Genomic DNA, 26425 nt, shown 5'->3' with positions numbered 1-26425 from the left:
GCTCCCCGGCCTGGCCCTGTCGCTGGCATCTCTGGCCTGGAGAGGCGGCAGGTGGTGATAGCGCCTGGTGTTTGTGTGACCTTTTCCCGAGCTTGCACAGCCCTTCTGCAGACATGACCTCATTTTGAGTCCCACGAAGCAGGCGGGAAAGGCACGCGCCTTCTACAGAAGGCGCCTTCTACAGAAGGTTCCAACATACGCACAGTTTCTGCCACGTGCCAGATGTTCCAAAAGTGCTCCATGTATGGTCGCTCATGTAAGCCCTCCACAACCCAGAGAGACGGCTCTCGTTGCCGCTGTCAGTGAGGCATTCGAGCTGAGGTTCAAGACCAGGTAAGTTAACTATCCAAGGTCACGCAGCCAGAAGGGGGCAAAACTCAAACTTGAACCCAGGTCTGTTCAACAACACATCCAATGCATCTCCCAGGGAGCCATCTCACCTCCTGCCAGCCTAGAGTGACCTTAGGGCACGACTAGGGTCTAGAACCTTCCCCCAGTCCTCTTTCTCAGCTCTGAGACACCTCACCATGATGGCCAAGCAGAAGAGTGTTTGGGGAGAACTGGAGAAGACTTCACTGACTGTGCTCTTCTTCCTCCCCCCAGCGGGTGACTGGCTGCATCCTCTCCAACGTCAACACACCTTCCATGACACCTGTGATCGGACAGCCCCGAAATGAGACCTCCCAGCCCATCTACCAGAACAACAACGCGCCCAGCAAGCCCACCGCAGGTAGGGGAACGCTGGTGTAGAGCGGAGGCTCTCGAACTTCAGAATCGCCTGGAGTTCTTGTTAAAACCCAGATCACTAAGCGCTGTCCCAGAACTTGATTCAGTAGGTCTGGGAGAAGGAAGAGAATTTGCATTTTTAAAAAGTCGATGGTCCAGGGACCATGCTTTGAGAACCCGTAAGAAACAGCCTCAAAGAGAAACAGTCACAGTGATAGAGACAGGTTCAGGGACAGAGAGAGACAGGGGTTGAGGGTATGTATTTTAACACAAATATGACTGCCTTAACTGGGAATTAAAGGTTCCAAAGGGAACACTTTCTCTGCCTTTTCCAAGGAGGTTGTGCATCCTGCCAAGGTCACACGGTAGGAAGTAGCAAGGACAGAAGTCAAACCCAGGCAGTCTGCTGCCAGCCCCTAACCCCAGCCCCCCAGCCACCTTCAGCCATCCCTTCAAGGACCCCCAGCACTCACCCAGCACCTAGTAGTGTCTGCTTGCACAGTGCTCCGTGCATTACACAGGTTCTCATTTAATGCAGTAATTCTGTGATGTAGATATTATATTCCCACTTACGGAGAGAACAGCTCCAGAGAAGGTAAGTGATCTGCCAACGGTTACACAGCTCAAAGGTCTTTCCCCCTTGGCTCGTTGGCAAAGAATCCGCCTGCAGTGCCAGAGCTGCAGGAGACTCGGGTTCGATCCCTGGGTCAGGAAGATCCCCTGGAGGGGGCGTGGCCACCCACACCAGTATTCTTGCCTGGAGAATCCCTTGGACAGAGGAACCTGGTGGGCTACAGTCCGTGGAGTTGCAAGAGCCGGACACAACTTAGCAACTAAACAACAAGATATACCTGCATAGTACACATATAAAAATGGAAAAAAAATAAACAATATATGAATACTTTAGTGGCAGTTATCTCTAGCGGTAGAATTATGGATACTTATTTTCCTTTTAATATACTTTCTTCTTCTATGTTTTCCAATTTTTCAATACTGTCATAAACACCACCAGAAAATAGATTCTGATTTAGGGCTCAGAATGCTTGTTCCTTGGACTGGAAATGAGAAGCAGGAATGGGGCCATCACATTTCTGTACTTTCTCTCTACCCCACTTCTGCACCCCCATGACCCAATCCCCATCACTCAATGCAGCCCCTGTAGTTTCCAGGGGCCCAAAGGTGGGGCTGATGAGAGTGTGAGTTATGAGTGGTCCTCCCTGTCTGTCCCTGTCTGTCTTGCTCTCTCCCTTAGCCAAGATCCTGGGAAAGGTGGGAGAAAGCCTGAGCAGGATCTGCTGTGTCCGCCCGCCAGTGGAGCGCTTCACCTTTGTGGGTAAGGGAGCAGATTTCCCGCCTCCTTTTCTGTCCCTCCTCCCTCTTTCATGCAGCAGGCACCCCTAGCACCTGCTGTGGCCTGAGCACTTATAGCGCAATGATTGAGAGAGAATAGGAGATGTCACCGGGCCTGCAGAGCCCATCTGTGACGGGAGCCCAGGGATGCGACCATCCTGGCCTGGGGCTCCCGGGGATCTCCCGCACTCACCTTCCTTCTCTGGGCTGTGCTGGTCCCTCCCTCCATGGAATGTGTCCTCCCACCTGAGAGTTCTCAGGGGCCCAGGGGCCCCTCTCAGGCCCTCCCGGCTCTGCCCATGTCAGCACTTCTGCTGAGAGGCTAAGAACATACACACCCTTTTCTTAATTTTCTCCTTTGTTATTTTTTGGCTGCTCCCCAAAGGACTCAGCATGAATGAGAATATCCACCTTTGGGTCTCTTTCTGCTACAAACCCAAATTCAACTCTGCAGGAGAGCTGAAGGTCTAGCCCTCATTATTTTGACTCTGGGGCCGACTACTGCCATCTCTCAGGTTTCCAACTTCCAATCTTGAACCACCCGAGATGGTCTAGGAGAAAGGGAGGCAGGGGGCCCGGGTGTCATGTCTGTGGTGCTGTGCCTACCGTGGGCCTCCTGAGGGGCGCACCCTCAGCGCCCGCAGCAGAGCCTCTGTCTTTCGCATCTCCCTGGGGCTTTGCCTTCTGCCATGTGAAAAATCTCAGCCTGCTCAGTTTTGCTTATTCTTTGAGCCAGGTAACCCTGAACAAGAGAGGCCCACCTCCTTGTGACTCTGCCAACTGCCTCCCTAGGTTTGAGGATGCTGCTCTTGGGGCCAGCCTCCTCCCACCCCAATACAAAAGCAAACAGAAGGCGCTCAGCGTGAGTGCGTGTGTGTCCGTCACTGGCTACCCAGCCAGGCGGTCTCGTTCTGAATTCCCAGAACAGTAACTCCTGCCCTGGAGCCTGAGGAAGTGTTCCCTCCCGTTTATGCTACTCAGATGTCCCTACTGGTACCCGCCCATCCCAGCCGCGTTCTCCCTCTGAGAAGCCCCTCGGGCAGACTGAGAGTCAGGTACCAGGAGGCTGGTTCCCTGATGCTTCTGCATTTCCTCTTGCCTCCCTAGATGAGAATGCCAACCTGGGCACTGTGATGCGGTATGAAGAGATAGGTGAGTGGGGCTGGGAAAGCAGGAACGTTCGGGGCCTCCTGTCTCCAAATGGGCACAGTCGGGGAGGGGAGAGGCTTGCAACCCCTGGGGGTCGTTTGAGCAGGGTCTGCTCTTGGAAGGGTAATTAATTGCTCTCAAGCTAAAAGCACATTCTTAGTTATCTTTCAGTTGGGAGTTACCATCTCCCAACTGGACTCCGGCAGGTTCCCACGAGGTAGGATGGGGTCCGTGGGCAGTTTCTCCTTCAGAGCTTCTTTATCTCGTCCAAAAGACATGGAAGTTGAGTTCATTGCCAGCCAGAGATTCTCCTCTTGCCCGCAACACCGTGCCCACAGAAGATCCCCTCCCTTCCTCAGCGGAGGGGTCCAGTGCTTGGAGCCACGTCTGCGATCTCCCCCACAGCCTTGGGTGGACTAAGGCCCTGACTGTGTGAAGGCAGTAAAGACCCCGGGCCAGAGCAGATGGAGGGTGGTTACACGGAGCTGTCAGGATGGGAAGGTACTGACTCCCCTCGAAGTGAGATGAGTGCTGAGCAACCCTAGGAAACAAGCCAGGAAGCACATTTTCCCAAGGTTCCAGAGTAGCTTAGAGACAGAAGTGTCTGAAGCCAGAAAAGCTCAGATGGACGACGAGACTGGAGCTCGAGCTGCTGCAGGCCCTGGGTGACGAGGAGGGTCAGTGACAGCGGGAAGTCCCCGAAGGACTCAGCAAGGATGAGAATACCCATCTTTGGGTCTGTTTCTCCTACAAACCCAAATTCAACTCTGCAGGAGAGCCCTCGTTCTTTTGACTCTGGGGCCGACTAATGCCATTTTGGAGAAGGAAATGGCAAACCACTCCAGTACTCTTGCCTGGAGAATCCCATGGACAGAGGAGCCTGGCGGGCTACAATCCATGGGGTCGCAGAGTCGGACACGACTGAGCGACTAACACACACACACTGCCATTTCTCAGGTTTCCAATTTCCAACCTTGAACCAATAGGGATGGTCGAGGAGGAAGGGAGGCAGGGGGCCAGGGTGTCATCTCCGAAGTGCTAGGATGCGGGGTCAGCTGGGTGTCCAGCAGACATGCTCAGTCTTCAACTTCTAGCTGCAAAGATACTCCAGGCCCCCTTCCTAGGGATGGAGGCACTGGGTTCTCCCAGGAGGCCCAGCAGATGTGACATCATTTCAAGGAACTTCTCTGGGTTTTGTCCTCTGATCCCCGGCAGTGATGCACCTGAGTTGGCTCATACAACCTGCTAGAACCATTTGAAAATTTTCAGAAATTCTACCAGCTGGCTGTTAAACTCAGTCAATCAGAAAAATTAAATTATACTAAGTAGTAGTTAAACAGGCTTCCTGGGTAGCTCAGCTGGTAAAGAAACCTCCTGCAATGCAGGAGACCCCTCAATTCCTGGGTCGGGAAATTCCCCTGGAGAAGAGATAGGCTACCCACTCCAGTATTCTTGGGCTTCCCTGATGGCTCAGACAGTAAAGAATCTACCTGCAATGAAGGAGACCTGGGTTCGATTCCCTGGGTTGAGAAGATCCCCTGGAGGAGGGCATGGAAACCCACTTCAGCATTCTTGCCTGGAGAATTCCATGGACTTCTCCCTAGTCCATGGGGTTGCAAAGAGTCCAGACACGACTGAGTGACTAATCACAGCACAGAAGTTAAATACCTTGTATTAAAAACAGAGGTGATAAGTCCTCAAAACTCCTCGATTCCTTAAGTTTTGATAGCTTTTATTTACCAGCACATGGCTCTCTGAAGGCCACAGGAAAGAGTACTTCTGGATGCTCCCCAAAGCCAGCAGGAGCATCACCCCCCAGGTGCCACAGCCACAAACACCCAAAAGCCTTGTACTCCCCTCTGCCTGGCGGTTCCACACCTGGCCAGGAACTGTCGTCTCAGGGACAAAATCTTCATGACCAGCTGCGCTCAGAGCAGTCTTCAAACTTTCAGCTGTATTCCTGTGTGTGTTTTCCTCCCATACCTTGTTCCGGGAAGAATGTATTGTGAGCCAGTTTCACCTGGGACCTCGTTCACCTCCCAGCACCCAGGGCCCGTGTATCAGGTTGCAGCCTGGGGAGTCCCCCCTCAGACCCAGAGGCAACGCAGTGGGTGTTTGCACGGCCACGCTCCTAGCATTCCTTGTGAGGCTTGGCCCCATCTGACCCCCTCTTTCAGAGAAAGGAAAGCTGAGTGGCCACAGCTGTGTGGATGGATCGTGGCCTGGCGTGGTACAGGTGGTGGCTACCGCAGGCTGTGATGGGAGCTGGGAAGGGCCTCGGGGCCTGGGGCTTCACAGAAAAAGGATTCCTGGGAGGAGAGTGTGACCAAGGAGGGCTGACTCTGGCTCCCTGGATCCTGAATTGGGGAAAGAAGTGGGGCCCAGAGGAGTAGCCTGGCCGCCAGACCCCTGTGCCATGAGGCCCTCTGGCTCCTCCTCTTTCTGAAATCCCCGTGCACGCTTCACAAGAAGGAAAAAGCTGTTATCTCCTGCCTCAGTTAGCATCTATGGCGCCATTTCCACTTTTTTAACCAGGCCTGCCAGACCCAAGACTTGGGGCTGAGAACGTGCGCCTTCATCTCCCAGGGTAAAGCGGAGAAACCACTGCTGCCCCCCAGCGGCCACACGTGGGAATCCCAAGCCCTGCCAGGTCCTCTGGTCTGTGACAAATCCATCCGTTCCAGTGCTGCAAGCAAAGGTGGAAACCTCCCGCTTTAGCTTGCTCTGCTTTGGCTTTAAAAATAATCCTACGTTATACTCGAGTGAGAAAGTGAGTCTCTGGGTCGGGAATAGAAAAGAGATTCATTTCCATGACTGCAGAGCAGGGTATCTCCACCTCACCGCTGTTGTCATAGGAAACAGGCATAACCCTGAGGTGTGGGGGCTGCTGTGTGCCGTGTGGACTTTTGAGCAGCGTTTCTGCCCTCCCAGCCTACGTGCCGGTAGCACACCTCTCTCTCCAGCCTTGACGGCAAAAAACACGTCTCCCCATGCCAGATTCTGGAGACAGAATCGCCCCCGGTTGAGAACCACTGATATAGAAAGTGCCATGGTAGCTGAGTGCCAGCATGTCTCCTGGATGTGGCCTCCCTCCTAACCGAAGTTTTTAGGCCCACGGTTATAGAGCTGCAGCCTTTCAACAGAACTGACCTGGAACTCTGGGCGGCTCCGAGCAGGGGACAGGGAACATCAGGAACCCCAGAGTCAGCCGGGTCTGGCTCCTCTCGGCCTTCCCGAGGCTGGAGGCATGCCATGACCAGGGCCTCCATGCTGCAAGATCCAAGGCCACAGTCACCATCCGGCCCTGCCATCCCGGGGTACCCAGAAGGCTCTGAGACAGCCTGCCCACATGGCCTCTGTGGCCAGCCTCTCTACCGTTTGCTCATTCAGCACATCCTGAGCACCTACTGTGCGCAGGTCACTCTGCTATATAAAGATCTATTAAGGTCCCTGGATGTAATCGGAACATCAGACGACAGTGTGACCATGGAGGCTGCAGGAATAGTTAGGAGTGAAGACCCTGGTGCTGCAGGTGACTTCCCTGAGGATGGGCTGTCCCGACCCAGGACTGTGAGATGCTGGCCCTGTCTTTCGTCAGCCCAGCAGTCTCCCACTGAGCCTGCAGCCGGGGCGAGCTCACCACCTGAAAGTCCTCGGCAGGTCTCTGAGCTAGCTACGGGGTCTGAGGCAGGCAGAGCTGCTGGCCCTTTCTCAGCCTCAGGGGACAGGGTGGCAGCGGTCTCTGGAGGCTCAGAGCGGGGCTGTGTCCCTGGTCCCAACAGGATACCCACAGTCACAGCCCCCTGATGATAGAGCCTGGTGGCTCAGACCGTAAAGAATCCGCCTGCAATGAGGGAGACCGAGGTTTGATCCCTGGGTTGGGAAAGATCCCCTGGAGGAGGGCATGGCCACCCTCTCCAGTATTCTTGCCTGGAGAATCCCATGGACAGAGGAGCCTGGCAGGCTACAGTCCATGGGGGTCGCAAAGAGTCGGACACGACTGAGCAGCTGAGCACTGCACAGCAGCTGATGAAAGAGCCTGGGGTTCTGGGGAACCAAACGCGTGGCCCGAATCTCAACCCAGATGGAGGTCTCTCCCCACGTGGCTCTGAGAATCCCAGGGTTCTTTTTCACCCCCGTTGCTCAGCTTTCATGCCTGAGTCAGTTTACTGCCTGTTTTAAGTGACAGTGGCCTCGCTGGGATAATTCAGACTGGGCTTAACGAGGGAAGAAAAACAAGTGATAGGCTGGAAATGTGCCTGGGAGTTGGGAAGGTGGGGGCAGCCTCGCTTCTCAAGCCCTTTGCTGAGGACAGTGGCCACGGACATGGAGGACGTCTGATGAGCTGAGCCAGCTGGTGAACTGAGGGTGCACTCCATGTCCCCTGCCCCCCTCTCATTGCGCTCGTGATGGAAGACAAACCCCAGAGGATGCCCAGCAGCAGAGAAACCAAACTCCACGGGCACTTTGGTTTGATATGGAGAAAAAAGAGAGTCTCTTAGACCTCACACAAGGCATGTGGCTGCCTTAGACTCTGGGTGACCAGCCACCCTGGTTTAGCTTGAGACCCGTCCTGGAAATCCTTCAGTCTCGGCAAACCAGGACAGTTATTCTGTCTGCTCCATTCCGCGGGAGAGAGGGTCCTCCTGCAGGGAGTGAGAGTGGTCTGTAAATGAGCCTGGGGGAGGGGTGAGCAGAGGTTTCAGTGCAGCAAACAGCGCGGTGCCTGTAAGATCTGGGCTCTGCAACCCCACGGATGGGACACTTCTGTGCTGGTCGGAGGAAGAAGGCTGAGATTTGAACGTTTCCCTCTCCCTTTGCTAACCTTGTCCCCCCTCCTCAGAGCTGCGGATCTTGCTGCTGTGTGGCAGTGACCTTCTGGAGTCCTTCTGCATCCCAGGACTGTGGAACGAGGCAGATGTGAGTAGCAGGGTTATGGCCTGCGCACAGCTGGTGTGGGGCAGGATGGGGAAGGGCACTCAACTCTGACCCCTGGTCTTCCCTCCCCACCCAGCCTCCCTCCCCAGCTTGAGTCTCCCATCTCCTGTGAGCTCCCAGGAGGGCAATCCATTCACATCATGATGGAAAAAAATTCTCACTACCCCCAAGCTTTATCTCCTCCTATATTTTTACACTCACTCCCCCTCATGCTTGCTCCTGGAAAGCCCCTGGGAAAAAAGCAATCTGAGTCATAGAATACCTTCGCTAAATAGCACTTGGAGTATGTGTGCTGGTGGGGAAAGGTGGGGGAGGGAGGTCTTTTTAAAAACAGAAAAAGTCTTTGCCCTTTTGAAATTATTATGTGCTTTGTTTTCCTTTGGTTCTTTTGAAGAAGTGGTAAATACCACCCTAGAATTTCCTTAACAAGAGAAAAAGAGTCAAGAGGGGAGAAGTTAATGATAAAAGGTCAGAAGGATCCTTCTGACAACTGACTTGGGATTTAGGGAACCAGGAATTGAAACTTATACCATTTAGAAGCTCAGCGGACAAGTTGTTACCAGATCTGGCTGAGATGGTCTTAAACGAGCTAATTCATAATTTCCTCACCCTTTATACATACATTCATTTTTGTTCTTTCATGAATTCATTCATCTGATAGTCAGACCTAATGCTAGCTTCCAAGCCCGTGGACCTTTGAAAGTGGGTTTCTCATGGCAGATATTCTAGACCTAGTACATTTTTTTTATTACTTACTGTGTGACCCCATGCAAATCACTCAACTCCTTTGAGCCTTCGTTGTTTTTTTTTAACCTAAAGAATGTTATCTGTAGCATTCTGAGATTTTAAAAGCAATATCCAATACAGTCTCTGCCCCGAAGTATTGGGTGGCGAGATGCCAGCTTATGAAATTTTTTCATGTACATATATGTCTCTGAAGAGAGAGAGCAAGAGACAACCTTCAGGGTGAAACTCAAGATCTTAGTTCTGCTCCAGCACAGCTCATGATGAGATATATTACAAGCATCAGTTTTTCCCATCTCAAAAATGGGCATCGTAAGAGTACCCCTTTCACAGGGTTTGGGAAGAATTAAACGAGATTGTCCATGTAAAGTGCCCAGCCTAGCACATGACACACAGTGACATACAAGAACTGCTAATAAGTGAATCTACCCAAACAGGCACATCGATAAACATATAGACGTTCAAGGTGAAGGGCATAAATGCTAACACGCTGTGGGATAACCAAGCAGTGAGGGAGAGTTTCAGGGGAGACGAATTATACTGTGTAAGCCTTTTCCTCTCCACGCCTGAACAATTTCTTGCAGGTGAAATTTTAAACCTCTTTTCAATTCTGGATTAAGTGGCTTAATTAACTTTTACTTTTCTCTCTACTTCGCAAGCTGCTTTGAAAGGACAAAGTAATGCGGGCGAAGTTCTGTACAAGATTTCAGCAAAGCTCTTTCAAGAATCCAGGCAAATCCAGGCAGTAGCCTGAGGCCCCTTCCCACGGGGAGGCCCTGGCAGCCAGGGAGCGGATTTACAGGGATAAAGTGACAGGGCAGCAGCCTGAAGGGCCACCACGTGAGCAGGACGTCTCAGGGGCCTCCTTGCTCCATGTGACTTGTAACGTGTGCCTCTCAAGGGCAGACACGGGCTTTCTGGAGCCTGAAACGGACCCAACTGGGGGCCCTTGAAGCACAGCCAGCCCCTCTGCGCTGACCGCAGGGCCTCTAGCTTCTCTCCGAAATGGCTGCTCCTGACCTCGGCAGGTCCGATTTGTAGAGACCAGGGAAAAGAGCCCCAGGTCATTCCTCTTCTGGTTGGGCCCTGATGCTGAAGTGGGACCACCCGGAAGAGGAATGTGTTGGTTAAAAGAGAAAAATTGAGGAACCGAAAGCTGTTGAGGTCCTGGGGCTGTGGGGGTGAGGGCGGAGTTGACGCTCATTTATTCCCGGGGATCAGAGCACACCCAGCCTGGCTACTCCCAGAAGCGTAGCAGATCCAGACCAAGCGGGGACCCCATGTCTGTGTGGCTGAAGGGGCTGAGGATGACCATCCACAGCACGGGCAGAAGGGCGATTGGGTGAAGCAGACCCTCAGGGCTCACTCCAGAGGATTTTCTAGAGCCTGGAGTGCCAACCTCCCCACCCTCGAGCACCCACGAAGACTCTGTGGGGTCCTTAGAATCATGCCATCTGAGGTAGAGGCAAAAAAAAAAAAACAAAAAGAGAAAAAAACATGGAGCTGTATCCTTACATAACGAGTGTGACTCTCAGGCCACAACAGAGGTGTGCCAGAAATATCACATGTAATTTATTCATACCAAATGAAAATTCAACTCCAAATCACTACCCCCAGGGATGATGGGAAATAGGTCTCAGTCATTGCTGACCAGCAGAACCTGAGAGGCTCCGAACACGAGCATCTCTTCATCAGGGTTGCCACACCCATCTTCCCTATCGGGACCTTGAGGTGGGTGGCCCTCCCCTCCGTGCCCACCTGGGGAATGAGACTCCTGACTGAGTCTGGAAGCCCCCTGCTGGACCCCACCCACCTATGATCCTGCCCCTGTCTTCTTCTGAGGCTTTGCCCTTAGGGCAGGGGGTGGGCGACACAGATCTCTGGCTTCTTTCTAGTGTGGAAGGAGTAGGGGGCAGCGGAACCTCTTCTTTCTCCTCTGACGATAGCGCCCCTATCTCCTCTTCCCTCCTCAGGACTTCAAGGGACATCTCATCAGTGTGTTTAAAGCCAGTGACTTCAAAACATTCTGTTTTCTGCCCTGCAAATTCCTGTCGTAAAGGCTCTGGTTTCTGCTAGAAATAGGGTGGGGATTGGACAAAGGTGGACACAGGGAGCATGACACTAACTAGCAACTCAGTGATTTATCCCACTGTCCTTACTGGGGGAAGGTTGGAGCTCACCGTCTAGCAAAGAAAGGTTTTTCTTTCAGGTGAGCCCTCCTGATTCTAATAGAAAGTTCTGATCTCAGGTGGCCTCAGCCTACAGTGGCTTGAAGCAGGGTTTCAGTTCCTGGCCAGAGACTGAGGCCGGGTCTCGGAGGTGAGAGCACCAAATCCTAGCCGCTAGACCAGTGGTCTGAAACAAGACCCTGGCCCTTCAACTCTGCAGAAAAGAATTCCCACAAAGACAGCAAGGAGTGTAACGAGTGAAGTGTTTATTAGGAGTAGAAGAACACAGTACGTGTGGATAGACACATGGGCGGATTCACTGAGCCGCGCCCTGGTGATAGTTTGAATCACTTTTATGAGACATTGCTTACAGATTTCCTTTGGCCAATCATCTCAATCTTTCTGGTTCTGGGGTTATATTTGGTATATCTCAGGAGCCTCCCATGTCTATGCACATCTCTCAGCCAAGATGGATTTCACCCAAGAGGCCCATGGATAGTTGGCATCACTCCACTTTTGACCTCTTAAGGAAATTTCTAGTCGGAAGGGTTTCCTTGACTTTGAGAATGAGAAATGTGTAGTCTCTTATCTCTTATCCAGGCAGGGCTCAGCCTCCTCTCTTGATTGTACTGCTACTGACGTTTTAGAGTTTCTGTCCACAGGAAATGAACTCCAGTTGCTTCCTCTGGTGGTGGTGGTGGGGTGGGGGCATGCTCCATCTACCTCCTGCCTCTGTTCTACCCTCCGGAGTTTGTCTGGAAGCAGCTGGTTTTAGGGATCTCTGTTCCTAACTATGAGATTACCAGGGATGAGATATGCGAGACCCACTTCTGCCCCCAGTTTCATTCATTTAGTCCACCCTTTATCAGAACACATTTCTTTTCATCACCCGGTGTCCTGAGTGATACTTGATGACCGCAGACCTGTGCTCAGTGACCGTGAGCCTGAAGCCCTGAATCTGCCAATGATGGGACAGGAAGGTGGGGAAGAGAGCCAGATTTCTTGGAAGAGTCCTAGGTCCTTGCTCCGCATTCCAGCCTCCCATGTCATCTCCAAAATTCTCACAAACAAAGCAGGGGAGAAGCCACTAGTTCAAACAGGTCTGGGGGGAACATAGGAGCCTCTCCACCCTTCTGTAAAGAACGCTCATCAGAGGCCATGGAGCAGCAGTGTCCCCACCCAGTTGGAAGCAGCTGGGACAGTCTGTTCCACAACAGGGCTGCCAAGGCCTCTCTCGGCACAATCACAGACTCTCCATTGAGTCAGTCTTGCTCTTTTGCTTTGGATTCCTGGACCTGTGCTCTCCATCCAGAAATGTAATTACACAACCACTCACCCCAACCCAAGCACATCCCTTGGGCATTTCCCAATAGACACAAAGATCCATTCGCCCATAGTGAATTCTGACCTTCTCTGACCAGTGACACACCCCTTCTCTTTACATTCCATGGAGAGAAAATGCCATACATATTCATCACATTTCTTTCCATGGAACACAGAAGAGTTGTTTCTCCATGGTCTGGCACTTGGCACTTTCATTCTTGATTCCCGAGAGAAAGCAAGATCCAGTTTCCTGGACCCACTTTTGGAGATGGGGACCCAGTCCCTCCAGCCCATCCCATTCCCAAGCTTTTAATTAGAACAGTCTCCCCCAGGAGACCTGATCTTTGCTGTGCTGCATCCTGATGCTGGGCTTCCCTGGTGGCTAAGCTGGTAAAGAGTCCACCTGCAGTGCAGGAGTCCCAGGTGTGATCCCTGGGTCAGGAAGAGCCCCTGGAGAAGAGAATGGCTACCCACTTCAGTGTTCTTGCCTGGAGAATCCCATGGACAGGGGAGCCTGGTGGGCTGCAGACAACAAAGTCCCAGAGTCGGACATGACTGAGCAACTAAGCCCACAGCAGAAACACATCCTGACACCAGCAGGGAAGCAGGTATCCAGGCATGGACCAGGGTCTGTGAGAAGTCAAGGCCAAAGCCTAAAGGGTCAAGTCATGGACAGATTTGTGACAGGAAACTCTTACCTGCTTCCCGTTCCTCAAACAAAGCCCATCGTCTGGTGATCTTATGCTGCCAGCTGCTTTTTCCATTATAGTGTAATGGAAGGCAATCTGGCAAATTAATTCTGATTCAGGCATTCTTTCCTGCCATCAATCTTTCAGCTAATACTGAGTGCCCAGTATGAATGTAAGTACTTTATTTGTCCTTGCAGCACTTGCTAAAAATATCTTACAGTTTTTATTCTATTAGTTCATTATAGTACATGAAATGAAACATACAGAAAGTTTAAAAGAGTTCTTGAACTTAGTAAGCAGTCAATAAATGTTGGCTGTTATTTATTCATTGGTTTTAAAATATTTATTGAGTACCTGTCATGTGCCAGGCACTGTTCTAGGGCTGAAGGAACAAAGAAAACAGAACACGTCAAGTTTCCGACCATGTGCACTTTGCTTTCTGTGGGGGAGACAGATAATAAACACTTTCCTTGTTTCTGATGGCTTATCTCAGTTAACCCCCAAACACTCCTGAAAGTGGAATCTCGATTCCCATTTATAGATTTGGAAACCAGGGCTCACTTGGGCTGGACTTGTCCGAGCGTGCGGGCGTGTATGTGCTCAGTGGTGTCCAACTCTTTGCGACCCCATGGACTGCAGTCCACCAGCTTCCTCTGTCCATGGGATTTCCCAGGCAAGAATGCTGGAGTTGGTTGCCATTTCTTCCTCCAAGGGATCTTCCCAACCCCGGGGATCAAACCCTCATTTCCTGCATTGGTAGGCGGATTCCTTACCACTGCACCGCCTGGGAAACCGGACTTGTCCAAGACCACTTAGCTATTAACAGCAGAGCAGGACTTTGCATATGTTCAGTTCCCTAATGCAGGTAAGACAGACAAGTGAGAAGAATGACATGTATTTCATAGCAGCCAAGCAGCCCAACTTCCCTGGTGGCTCAGACGGTAAAGCTTCTGCCTACAATGTGGGAGACCCGGGTTCGATCCCTGGGTTGGGAAGATCCTCTGGAGAGGAAATGGCAACCCACTCCAGTACTCTTGCCTGGAAAATCCCATGGACAGAGGAGCCTGGTAGGCTACAGTTCACGGGGCGAAGAGTCCCACACGACTGAGTGACTTCACTTTCACTTTCTTTCAGCAGCTTGAGCTGGGCTTTGAATGATGGGCAGGATTGGATTAAGTGAGTGCAAAGAGAGGGGCTTTGGGGGTTGAGAGAAGGCTGTCAAAGATCCAGTGGTAGGAATAAGACCTTTTGGGAGATAGTTCTCGTTGGCTGAAACAGAAGGTTTATCTTGGTCTTTGCCTGGGAAGCTTCTGACTTTTCAGCAAGCAGACAAAATCATTTCAGTTTAATGATTACATGTATTTGCCACTTGAAAATGGTATTTGCATTTTAAATAAGCAAGGGTCAATATTTAACTCAAAGGAATGAACACCTGGAGGTGGAACATCAGGCACTAGAGATCAGGAACCTCAGGCTAATGAGGAAGGTTGTATTTTATTTTTTTCTTTTTCTTTCTTTTTGTACTTCTCAAAGCCCAGCATTCCACAGGCTGGCTCTAATTGGCTGTGTTCTACATTTTTCCAGCCAACCAGGCATGGGCTAACTGCTTCCTACATCCACCAGCTATGGGAAAACAACCAAAGAAAATAAACAGAGGAAGAGCCTGGGGCACTGGCCACTCCAGAAGAAATCCCAGGGCTCCAGGACAAATGGAGCAAAGACAAACATTTGGCTTTTCAGGCTCAGATGGTTTTTATCAGACAGTCCCGCCCCAGCCAGGAAGCCCGATGGACACTTCCACCCCGGGGATTAGGCCCCCGCACTGATAAGCCTGATGCCGCGTTTCCAGCCCAGGGAAAGGCCGCTTACCCCGTACCCTGGGAGATAGGTTTCTCGTGTGAAAGGCGCTGTTGCTTTGGTTTTCAGGCTTTTGACTTGAGGCTGGAATCCCTTGCCTTCCCACACCCCCAGGCAGATTGGAAATGGGTGTGGGGTTCCTCTGGGAAATCCCCTGGAAGGGTCATTCATTTATTTGCACTAAGGAAGCCATCCTGAAAATGCATTCCCGCACTAGCCTCTGCTCAGCCCTCCCTCCAGAGAGAAGCAGGGTGCAGAACAAGGGTGGAGGATTCTTGCCTGAAATGGGAGGAGCATGTTTCAGATGCCCCTCACCTACTGTGTGGCTCTGCTGGATGCTCGCGCATCTGGTTTAACCTACTCAGAAGTACACAAAATCACATACTCTAGGGGGCGATGTGGAGTAATGAACTGAGGACATAGCTCACCAAAAGCCTGGAGAAAAAAAAAGATTATATTTTCAAACCAAAAAATTTCAAGTCACTAAACTGTGAGTCTTAAAATGGATCTAGAACTTATTTACAAAACAGAAACAGACTCACAGACTTTGAGAATGAGCTTATGGTTGCCCAGAGTGAGGTGAGGGGGGAGTGGAAGGATGGAGAGAGGGGATAGTTAGGGAGTTTGGGACAGGCATGTACACACTGCTATATTTAAAATAGATAACCAACAAGGACCTACTGGAACACATGGAACTCTGCTCAATGTCATGTGGCAGCCTGGATGGGAGGGGAACTTGGAGGGGAATGGATCCATGTTTATGTATGGCTGAGTCCCTTCGTTGTTCACCTGAAAACTATCACAACATTGTTAATTGTCTATACCCCAATACAACATAAAAATTTTTTTTAAATGAATCTAAATTAGGCATGATGTGGTAAAAGGAGCCTTTAAGGGGACAAGAGTGGATTCAAATTCACTTACTAGCTGTGCAGCGTGGACTGGTTACTGTATCTCCCTGAGTCTTGGTTTCCCCATCTATAAAGTGGGAACTGAAGCACACATCTCAGAAAATGGTTGTTGTAAGGATTAAATGCATTAATAAATAAATCTCCTAGTACTGTGCCTGGTACATAGCAGGTACCCTGATAAATGTTGCTTCCCCTTCCTGCTGGTAGTCCCCTGTTCATCCCTCAGTATTCTCATCTGGAGAACAAGTACAAGTGAGCCCGAGAGATTCAGCTCCTCTCCCTTGAGAATGAAGGACTGTCTGGGGAAATGGTCAGGATTTCGAACTCTGAACTCAGAATGATTCCACAGAGGGTCTTACCAGTTAAACTTGCCTGGGCAAGTCAACGTAAATTGGATTCTGCTGCTAAAGGAAGTCAAGCCCTCTGTTTAAAATGCTCTAATGGTTTCTTTTCTCTTTGCATTTGGAATGAAATCCCATCTTTATCATGATCTGGTTCTTCTGTACTTCCCCTACCTCTCTGTGCTCCAGTTACACTTGATTTCCTTGTTTGAATAGTTTTTCCCACCTCAGGGCCTTTGCACTAGCTGTGGCCTCACTGGGAATGTTCTTTTCCCAGGTATTCCTATGCCTGGCTCCTTCTTGCCATTTAGGTTTGGGCTTCAAGGTCATTTTGTTTTCAAGATCATTCAACATTGTACTTAGCTCCACCTGATGTTTTCTTATTTACATATTTATTTGTTTATGATCTCTCCTGACTGTAGGTGAGTTCTGTGGGCACACTAAACTTGTCCATCTTATTGGGCAACACCAGGACAGTGCCCGGTTCACCATATACACTCAATATAAGTTTTTTGAGTGAAAAAATATAAGAGTACCTGGAAACAGCTTGGTTGAAGGAGTTCAGCCTCCACAGTGGGATGTGGCCCAAATTTTTGTCAGTTACCCAGAAGACAATTAACCACTACAAGATTTTAAGAGTAGCACCACTTAATAGTAACCTACCTTATCTTTCAGGGCAATACTGTTGAAATCATTCATCATTTGTTTAATGTCTCCCACTAGATAGTGATTGAGCCAAGAGAGGAAGCCATATCTGTCACGCTCAGCCCTGGGGTGCTGGGAAGCTCCCAACTAAGACCACAGGGCATCTTCCCGCCCAGGTATCCATGGAACCCAGTAGGGCAGGTCTGGAAATTCTGCCTCCTGAGGGAAGATGGTAATTCCGCATTCCTTCCAAGAGATCTGCTGCCCAGTTGCCCTGAGTGTTCTCCCTCCCAAGGCCAAGCTGCTTCCTGCCCCAACACGTGTCATATCCTTTCCTCAGATTCCCCACATGGGGGTGGAGCAGAGTCTGCCCCCTCCCACTTCCTCTCCCCAGCCCTACCCCTGCAGCCCCCAGGGAGCCTTTGCCCCGGAAGACAAAAAGACATGATCAAAGCTGAGCCTGTGAGCAGGAAGTTGAAGCAGGATGAATGGCACAGACCCCCCACCTCTGAGACAGGACACAGGCCAGAGCTACCCTGAGAGACCACTGTCTGCTGCAGGCGGGGGAGAAGACTATACCCCAATCCTGCTCACCGCAGTGTGGCAGAATGAGGTCACAGCAGTCATGTCAGGAGAGGGACTTGCCAATCAGAATGCCTCTGCCCACCCACCTTCCCTCCCCCACACAAGACCAAGACCAGCAGAGACGTCTCCGTGAAGACACAGGAGGTGTTGGGCCACTCGAGCTGGAATAGAAGCTCCATCCCAGGGCTCTGTGGGCAGGGAGAGCTTGAGAAACTCTCTATTTCCTAGGGTCAGATGTCTGCCCTCATCTCTCTAAGGCATGGGGTGGGGGGATGGCCTCATTTTTGCTGGAGTTCCCAGAGTGTGCATCCCACAGGTGTCTCATTTTGACTTCATCCTACACCAAGCCAGGGTATTAGCAGCTTAGACAGTTGCCTATATTGTTTTGTAAATTTGTGTTTATTTATTTATTTTTGGTTGCACTGAGTCTTCGTTGCTGCTCAAGGGCTTTCTCTAGTTGTGGCGAGCGGGGGCTACTCTTGGTTGAGGTGCATGGGGCTCCTCATTGCAGTGGCTTCTCTTGTCGGGGAGCTCTGGCTGTAGGGCAAGTGGGATTCAGTAGCTGCAGCAGGCGGGCTTCAGTAGTTGTGGTACGTGGGCTTAGCCGCCCTGAGGCAGGAGGAATCCTCCTGGACCAGGGGTCAAACCAGTGTCCCCTACATTGGCAGGTGGCTTCCCACCCATTGTGCTGTGCTGAGTCACTCAGTTGTGTCCAACTCTTTGTGACCCCATGGACTGTAGCCAAGCTGCTCTGTCCACGGGCTTTCCCAGGCAAGAATACTGGAGTGGGTTGCCATTTTCTTTTCCTGACTCAGGAATCGAACCCAGGTCTCCTGCATTGCAGGCAGATTCTTTACCAGCTGAGCTACCAGGGAAGCCCTTGCATCCACTGCACCACCAGGGAAGGCCCTGTCTATATTGTTAAAAGCGACAATAATCCCAAAGTGGGTGTACCTCAGGAGGATTAGGGAGCTTTGTAAAGACAGAGGCTCTGGGTGATTGTAGACACATTATATCAAAATCCCTGGGCCTGTTATTCTTTGTAAAGTTCCCCCCGGTGATTCCACTGACCAATCAGATGAAGTTTGGGAACGTTCAGAAGTAAAATTATCCATGCTTTTCATGGAGACCTGAAAGTAGACTTTCAGAGTCACTTCCTGGAGCCTCTTAGAGTTCCCATTAGGTACACTGGGGCTGCCTTCCATATCCTAAAGTGGGAGAATATATCTGCTAACTAGCTCCTAGAGAGGACTCTGCAGGAGTCCTCTTCCTCAACAGTATATATTGCGCATGTATGATCCTCTTCACCCAAGAACATGGCAATGAATGAAACACAAAATTTCCTACCCTCATGAAAGTTACCTTCATAGGGGAGAGAGAAAGAGGCAAAAGTAAGGTTAAACAAAGAAAATATACAAGGTGTTAGATAGAGACACATGCAATGGGGAGATGAAGAAGAGTTAGGACATGGGGACTGAGAGGGTGTGGGGAGGGTGAGGGTCTATATGCAAAGGGTTGGAGGTTGAAATAGTGTGGCCAGTGGAAGTCACTGTGAGAAGGTGGTATTTAAGTGAAGGGTTTTGAGCCAAGGAACTGCATAATTTGACTGATATTTCACATCATTGGTCTGGCTGTTGGGAATAGACTGGAAAAAGGCAAGAGAAAAACAGATCACAGCAATCCAAGTGGGAGCTGATAGAGACAGACAGTTTCTGTGGCTACAAACTTGGTGGCTTAAAACTACACACATTTATTTTCTTTCATTTCTGGAAGCCAGAAGTCTGAAATGGGTTTCACTGGGCCAAAACTAAGTCATAGTCAAGGGCCGTAGTCCCTCCTCAGGCCCTCAGGGAGAATCTGTTTCCTTTCCTTTTCTGACTTCTTGAGCTGCACTTGTTGCACGCCATGGCCCCTTCTTCTATCTTCAAGGCTAACAGTGTAGCATCTTCTCTGCTCCATCTTCATATCATCTTCTCTGTCTTGAGGTAAATCTCCCTCTCCTCCTTCTTGTAAGGACCCTTGTTATTACATAAGGGCCCACCTAGATCATCCAGGACAATTTCAAGACCCTCAGTTTAATCACATCTTGTAACATTCAGAGATTCCAGGGATTAGGACCTGGGTGTTTGAGGGACCCATTGTTTAACCCACCAGAAGAGGCTTGGACCAAGGTAGAAGTGATGGAAATGATGAGGAATGAGCAGGTTCTTAGATTTCTTTTGAAGACCAAGTCAACTGAGTTGCTTTATGGACTAAATGTGGGATGTGAGAGAAAGAGAGGAATCAAGGGTAACACCAAGGCTTTGGCCTGAGCAATTGTAGAAAGAGAGTTTACATTTACTGAAATGAGAAAGGAATAGAATCTTGGTGTGCATGGGATAGCAGTGGAGGGGACTGACTGATATCAGAGAATTCAGGGGCTTATGGACTATTACTCCTGAGACACCTCATCTAAGTGGGCATGTTGAAGAGCCACTGCATATATGAGTCTGAAGTTCAGGAGAGAAGTCTATGCTGGAGATATAAATTTGAGAGCCTTCATATGTCTTTAAAACTTTGAAATGGAATGAAATCATTAAAAGTGCAAGTGTAGATAGAAAAGAGGTCCAAGGACTGAGCCTGGGGGACTCCAGTCATTCGAGATCGGGGGGATAAGAAGGAACAGCACAGGTACTTCCCTGGTGGTCCAGCAGTTAAGACTCCACATTTCCAGTGCCCAGGGTGCAGGTCTGATCCCTGGTTGGGGAACTGAGATTGCACATGATGAGCAGCTGGAAGAAAAAAAAAAGGAACAGCACAGGGAGAAACTCCAAAAGAGCAACCAGTAAGGTAGAAGGACACAGGAGAGGGTGGATCCCGGAGGCCACATGAAGACAGGAGACAGGGGTAGGGGTGAGGGTGGGGGTGGGCAGGGCAGCTAAGCCTCTGGAGGGAGATGGGTACCCATGGGATGAAGGCAACCTCACCAGCTCTAGCACCCGGCACCTCCTATCACCCCAAAACACACAGCCACATAACACCTTCCAGCATGAAAATCAAGCCCGTGACCTTGGGTCTGGCCAACGGAGCAGCAAAGGTCTGCAGTCTGGTCCAGACGTCTGCAGAGATGCTCCTGGGATGTGGTAAAGCTGTGTGTCTTGTCTGGTAGACCCGTCTCCTCCACCACATCTGTTCCCAGGGGGCACATCTGTCACCTGTTTCTGGAAAAGGAATCCATCTCAATCAGTGAGGCCTCCATCTGCTTGCCACCCACTGCGCAGCCTGTGTGGTTATTGATTAGGTGCTCAGGTCATCAGTTTCTGAGTAGAAAGCAGCAGCTGTACTCACGTCACCCAGAGGGCCGTCCCTGTGAGGCCTGACTGGCATTCTGAGCCATTGTTTTCACGCTTTAAACTAGAAGGCTTACTATTTTTTTAGTTTTTTTAAATTTTTATTTATTTATCTTAGGCTGTGGTGAGTCTTCATTGCTGTGTGCAGGCTCTTCTCTAGTCGCAACAAGCTGGGGGCTGCTCTCTAGTTGCGGTATGGGGGTTTCTCATTGTGGTGGCTTCCCATTGCAGAACACGGGCTCTAGGGCATGCAGGCTTCAGTAGTTGTGGCGCTTGGGCTTAGTTGCTCCTCGGCATGTGGGATCTTCCCACACCAGGGGTTGAACTGGTGTCCCCTGCATTGGCAGGCGGATTCTTGACCACTGGACCACCAGGGAAATTCCTGGAATGCTCACTTTAAATAGACCCACTATTTCATACATCACACATGAAACATCCATCAGATTCTCAGAATCAAAGTGAATTCAGATCCTATGTTATACAATCGGCACCAAATATCTCAAAACACCTGCATAGCAAGGCAGTTGAGGAATCTCCACGTATACCAGCCGGATGAATTCTTTTCTCTAACTTTTCCCTCTCCTCCCCTTCTCTTTCCATCCCTTCTCTTTTCTCTCTCATTCTCTACTGTAATAATTCCCCTGGAGTTTTAATTCAGTACTTAGATCACTGGTTCTTAAACTTGGTTACATATTAAAATCTAGGGAGTGAAAAAAAAAAAATACTAATGCCTGGGCCCCATTTCCAGAGATTCTGATTTAATTGATCTGTGTATGAGCTGGGCTTTGAGGTTTTTTTTAAGCTCCTCATGTGATTCTGATGTTTGGCCAAATTTACGAGCCAGTGTCTTCGATTACCTTCTAAGTAGTGGTGCAATATTCTAAATGCTATGGCAGGAGGTGCTAGATCCACCTCCCCTCCCTGCCCTGCCTCTCCCTAACATTCCTGGTTCATAGGACAAAGACTTGGGGCTAGTCTTCCTGATCTGACTACCACCAATAAAGGCAGCATATTGTGTAATGTTCTGTATCTTCCAAATGTCATGATCCAGTGGGGGCTCAGACATGGTACATCCACAGCTTCCCTCCTGGGGCACCTTCAGTCAATCTTTAATTGCAGCTCTAGCTCCAGTTGTAAGCAATGGGAGAAGTAGGGTGAAGGTGGCTGCAAATAGCCAAGGGCACACACGTGCACACCGTGCAGGCACACACGTGCATAACCAGTGAATCAGGCTTAGAAGGGGAATTCTGCTGATACAGAAATCCTCTAAAAAACCTCAACAACAAAATTCTGTAAAGCAATTATCCTTCAATTAAAAAATAAATAAATTTTTTAAAAAAGAAGTCCTCTATAGAGAAGAAGGAGCCATAGTGCTCTATAATGTCTGTTTTTGTGGCACTTGACTGGAGAATTACGAGGAAAAACCTGGTTTCTTTGCCCCAAAGCAGGTCTTGCCCAATAAGCTGCATGCTTAGAAGAAACCTGCCTCTCCCCACTTCTCCCTCCATCTGGGATCCTTAATTGGCAAGATCTAAACAGTAATATGCCCAGACTAGATCCAAGTCTATTAAATGCTACAATTTGCAGGCTCTTTGAAAATAAGAATTGGCACAGCTTTCCAGAAAGCAGCTTGATAATACGTCTCAAGAGCTTGAAATATGTCCAGTTCATATCCTTTCATCCAATTATTCTACTTCCTATCCTAAGGAAATAATCAGAGATATGGTAAAAGATTTATGTATACAGATCTTCAACGAAGTGCTATTATAACTGCAAAAATCAGAAGTGACTCTATATTTCCTATAATACAAATTTGGCTTACTATGTCATGGTATATCACAGTATAGTCAGGCAATGAAATACACAAACTGGAGAAAACACACTTTCAAATATTTTTAACTGTATGAGAGAATTCTCACAATATAATGCTAAATGAAAAATATATATAGGTATTTAATAAAATGATTAATTTTGCAGTTCAATCCAATTGTGGACATACACCCATAGAGAAGAGAACCCTGGATAGAAATACTAAGATGTTAATTTAACAATGGTTAACTGGATTGTGTGGTTGTGATTGATTTCTTTCTTTCTTTTTTCTTTTTCTCACTTTCCCAAGCTTCTATTGTACCTGTAATGGGGGGTGGGGTGGGAGGTTAACTTTTAAATGAAAAGGTGTCATTTCTCATGATGGCAGCAGGCTTCTATCAGGCTGATTTCAGAAGTGGCCCCATAGTAGTCCTCCCCCATCACCGCCTGTGCACACACTGGGGCTTTCCAAGCCCTTCCCCCCTTGTCACCACCCTGAGTCCCACAGCAGTTTTGACATAGGTGAGCTCAGAGAGTCTTCAAGCCCCTCTCAGTAAACCAACCAGGGGCTTGGGCCTGGTTGCTGAGCAACGGGATCTGTGTCACCCAAGAGGATACTTACCATGTTTCATGCTGCCCTTCAACATTATGAGCTCAACGGGAGCCTCAGGAATTGAAGAGAACTTGCCCAGACATGCAGGAGCGCATTATTAATTCAGTCTACAGGTATTTATTAAAGCGTGCCAGGTGAGGTTCCCACTCATTCCACGAACACAGTTACAGGTTGTTACTTGAAGGAGCTGACTGAGGGGGCTGAGAAGGCAAGTTTGGGACTAAAGCTTAGGGTTCCAACAGGAGGTAGCTCCGCCTTGCTAGCCAGTTGCTTGGTAGGGGTTTGGAGTCAAGGTCTCACCAAAGGCTACTTCCTCTCTCTCTCTCCCCTTCTTCGGTTTCTTCAGATGGAGGTGATCGTTGGGGACTTTGGGATCGTGGTGGTTCCCCGGGACGCAGCCGACACAGACCGAATCATGAACCACTCCTCAATACTCCGCAAATACAAAGTGAGTTCTCCAGCTCCCTGCTGGTGTAGTAATGTGATGTGGCCTTTCTCTGAGAAGCCTGGGGGCTGGAGGCATGAGGACACAAAAGGAGTTTAGTGTGAGGGACTGGCAAGCTACTCTCTCTGCTCTGTCCATAGAACAACATCATGGTGGTGAAGGATGACATCAACCATCCCATGTCTGTCGTCAGCTCAACCAAGAGCAGGTACGTTTGACAAACGACCAGAGAGACCTTGGTCAAACTGGCTTATAAGTTCCCATACAGCTCTCCTTAGTCCAGGCTGACTGTTAGGTTGGCCAACACCGGCTACCCCAATATGCAGCTTTTTTTTTAGACCTCATTTATTTGTCACTAGTCCTTGATTTTTAAAAGGGGTACAGGCTGTTAGTTTTAGGTGACTTGCGGGGGGAAGAGGTTGTTTTTAGTTTGAGATGAGGAAGTCTCCTGGGGGGGGAAATGGCAACCTGCTCTAGTATTCTTGCCTCGAGAATTCCATAGACAGAGGAGCCTGACAGGCCACAGCCCATGGGGTCGCAAAGAGTCAGACATGACTGAGCAACTAACACTTCCACTTCCACTTTGAGGTACCCACAGAATTAGTAAGGGTTTAGGTTAACTGCCGTAACAAAAAATACTAAATAGAATTTTAAGTGAGAAATGTTATTCAGTGTCAAAACAGATTGAATCTCTGTTCTCTTCAACATGAAGCCTCCCTCTCTGAGTCCATGGCTGCTGCAATGACTTCTCAGCCAGTGGGGAAGGGCAAAGAGCTTTGCCTTTAGAAGATGACCCAAAGTTTCACACATCACTTCCCTTTCATCCCACTGGCTCAGCATCAGTCACATGGCCATCCCTGGCCTCCAGACAGGCTGGGAGTAGAATTTGAGGCTTGGCAGCCATATGTCCAGCTAAAACTTGGGAGGTTCTATTACTAAGCAGAAGAAAGAGAGACTGGATACTAAGGGCCAGTTAACAGTTTCCTCAAGTGGAAATATCCAGTGGAAGGATAAGATATATGGAATACAGAGGTCTGGAAGTATAATAAAACTGAAAGCCATGAGCACCTAAGTGTAAATTAAAGTTTAAGGGTGTGTCAGTAAGGGGAAGTCAGTAAGAAGCGAAGAAGGCTATGGGAACATTTAAAACATATTAACATTTAAAGGAAGGCTGAGGGGTAAATTAGAATTTTGGGATTAATATATTATACTACTATATATGATAGTGTGTATCTATATTAATGTATATACACACTACTATATATAAAATAGATAACCAACAGAGACCTACAGTATAGCACAGGGAACTCTACTCAATATTTTGTAAGAGCCTACAAAGGAAAAGAACCTGAGAAAGAATGTATAGATATATATGTATTCTTGCCTGGAAAATTCCAAGGACAGAGTAGCCTGGCAGGTTACAGTCCATGGCGTCACAAAGAGTCAGACATGACTGAGTGACTAACACGCACATGTATGACTGAATCATTTTACTGTGTACCTGAAGCTAACACAACAATGTGAATCAACTATACTCCAATTTAAAAAGTAACACAAAAAAAATGAAAGAGGACCAAGGAGCAGAGACCACCAGCATTGGTGGCCCTGGAACAAAGGCAACAGAGGGTACAGAGAGAGAGAACACTGTCATTTGTCATCTGTGTCGTATGTTTCCAAAAAATCAAGTGAGCCCAGGATTTTAAAAGGCCCACTGGACTTCTTCCCTGGAAGGTGATTATGCAGATCCTTGAAACAGTAGCATCAACTATGAGGTGAGAGCAGAAACCCAATGGCAATGGCCAATGAGGGAAGAGGGGAAGATTTTGGTTCCAATCATGGCTGTATAATAAAATTACTGTGAAAACTTACATGGCAACACAAATTTCAGTGTCCCATTCATTCCCACTGAATCAGAATTTCTGGGAGTTGGGTCTCTGGGGAGCTGCTTTCTGGGTGATCCTCGTGAAGTTGGGATTGGCATTTGGAAACCACAGGTGTAGACCACTTTTTCAAGAAGCCTCCCCATAAACTGTGTGGGGAGGCACTTGGGGATCTAGTTTGCTGGAAGGTCAGGACACTGTGTGCATTGGAAAGGCCCTGAGCCAGCCTCTGGGGAGATCTCAGAGCCCAAGGCACAGATGCCTTTTAAAATCTAGGTGTCCAGAAGAGTGTTTGAATTCTTACAAATGGTTCCTTGGGGCCTGACATTCCCAAGACCACCATGTGCATAGAGAATGGGAAGCAGCCAGGCCAAGACTGGAGCAAAACTGTGCTGAAACTGAAGTGTATGATGAGAGCGCTTCTGTACATGGTGGTGCCTCCCCTCACCAGGGCTTGTGAGAAGAGCCTCATGAAGAAGGGCCGCTTCTCCCCTCAGGGCTTCCTTAGGAAGGAAAAGAAGGAATCAATCATGATATTCCTTTTCCTGAGACCTTGGTGTAGAGAAACACAAAGAAATGACATAAGAATAGCTAACACCTTGAAATGCCTACTGTGTGCTTGGGCTTTTCTAAGTGCCACCTGTATGACATGTAATCATTTTGATAAGTGAGCTCAGGTCCAGTATTACTTACCCCTGTTTACAGAGGAGGAAATGGAAGAATGGATGGGTTTAAACAACTTGCCAGAGGTTCTTCAGTTAGGAAGTGGCAGAGTCAGGATGGAGGAGGAATTAGAGGGGAAGAGGGTTTGTTTGTTTTTTTTTCTGATAGGAACGCCATGCACTTAGCCTAAGCAAAGACGGGTAATGGGTGTTGGGGAAACCCTTTCCTCAAAAGGGAATGGGCAGGCCAGTCCTCTGGCC

The 26425-nt window shown here is 49.2% G+C and overlaps 1 protein-coding gene across 6 annotated transcripts in view; it reads left to right on the top strand.

Moving 5' to 3' along the window:
- The window catches only part of NMNAT2 (nicotinamide nucleotide adenylyltransferase 2), a 209154-nt gene that overhangs the window by 178430 nt on the left and 4299 nt on the right, over positions 1-26425 (top strand). For all 6 annotated transcript variants that reach the window (XM_043923728.1, XM_043923724.1, XM_043923725.1 and 3 more), the window contains 6 exons: positions 604-730; positions 1979-2059; positions 3184-3228; positions 8069-8145; positions 23524-23625; positions 23763-23830. In XM_043923728.1, the coding sequence (XP_043779663.1) occupies positions 604-730; positions 1979-2059; positions 3184-3228; positions 8069-8145; positions 23524-23625; positions 23763-23830 (500 nt within the window). The remainder of the gene's footprint in view (positions 1-603; positions 731-1978; positions 2060-3183; positions 3229-8068; positions 8146-23523; positions 23626-23762; positions 23831-26425) is intronic.

The sequence above is a fragment of the Cervus elaphus genome, chromosome 14 (assembly GCF_910594005.1).
Source record: "Cervus elaphus chromosome 14, mCerEla1.1, whole genome shotgun sequence".
NCBI lineage: Eukaryota > Metazoa > Chordata > Mammalia > Artiodactyla > Cervidae > Cervus > Cervus elaphus.
Note: the sequence above shows the minus strand (reverse complement) of the source record. Positions and strands in the feature narration are given on the sequence as shown.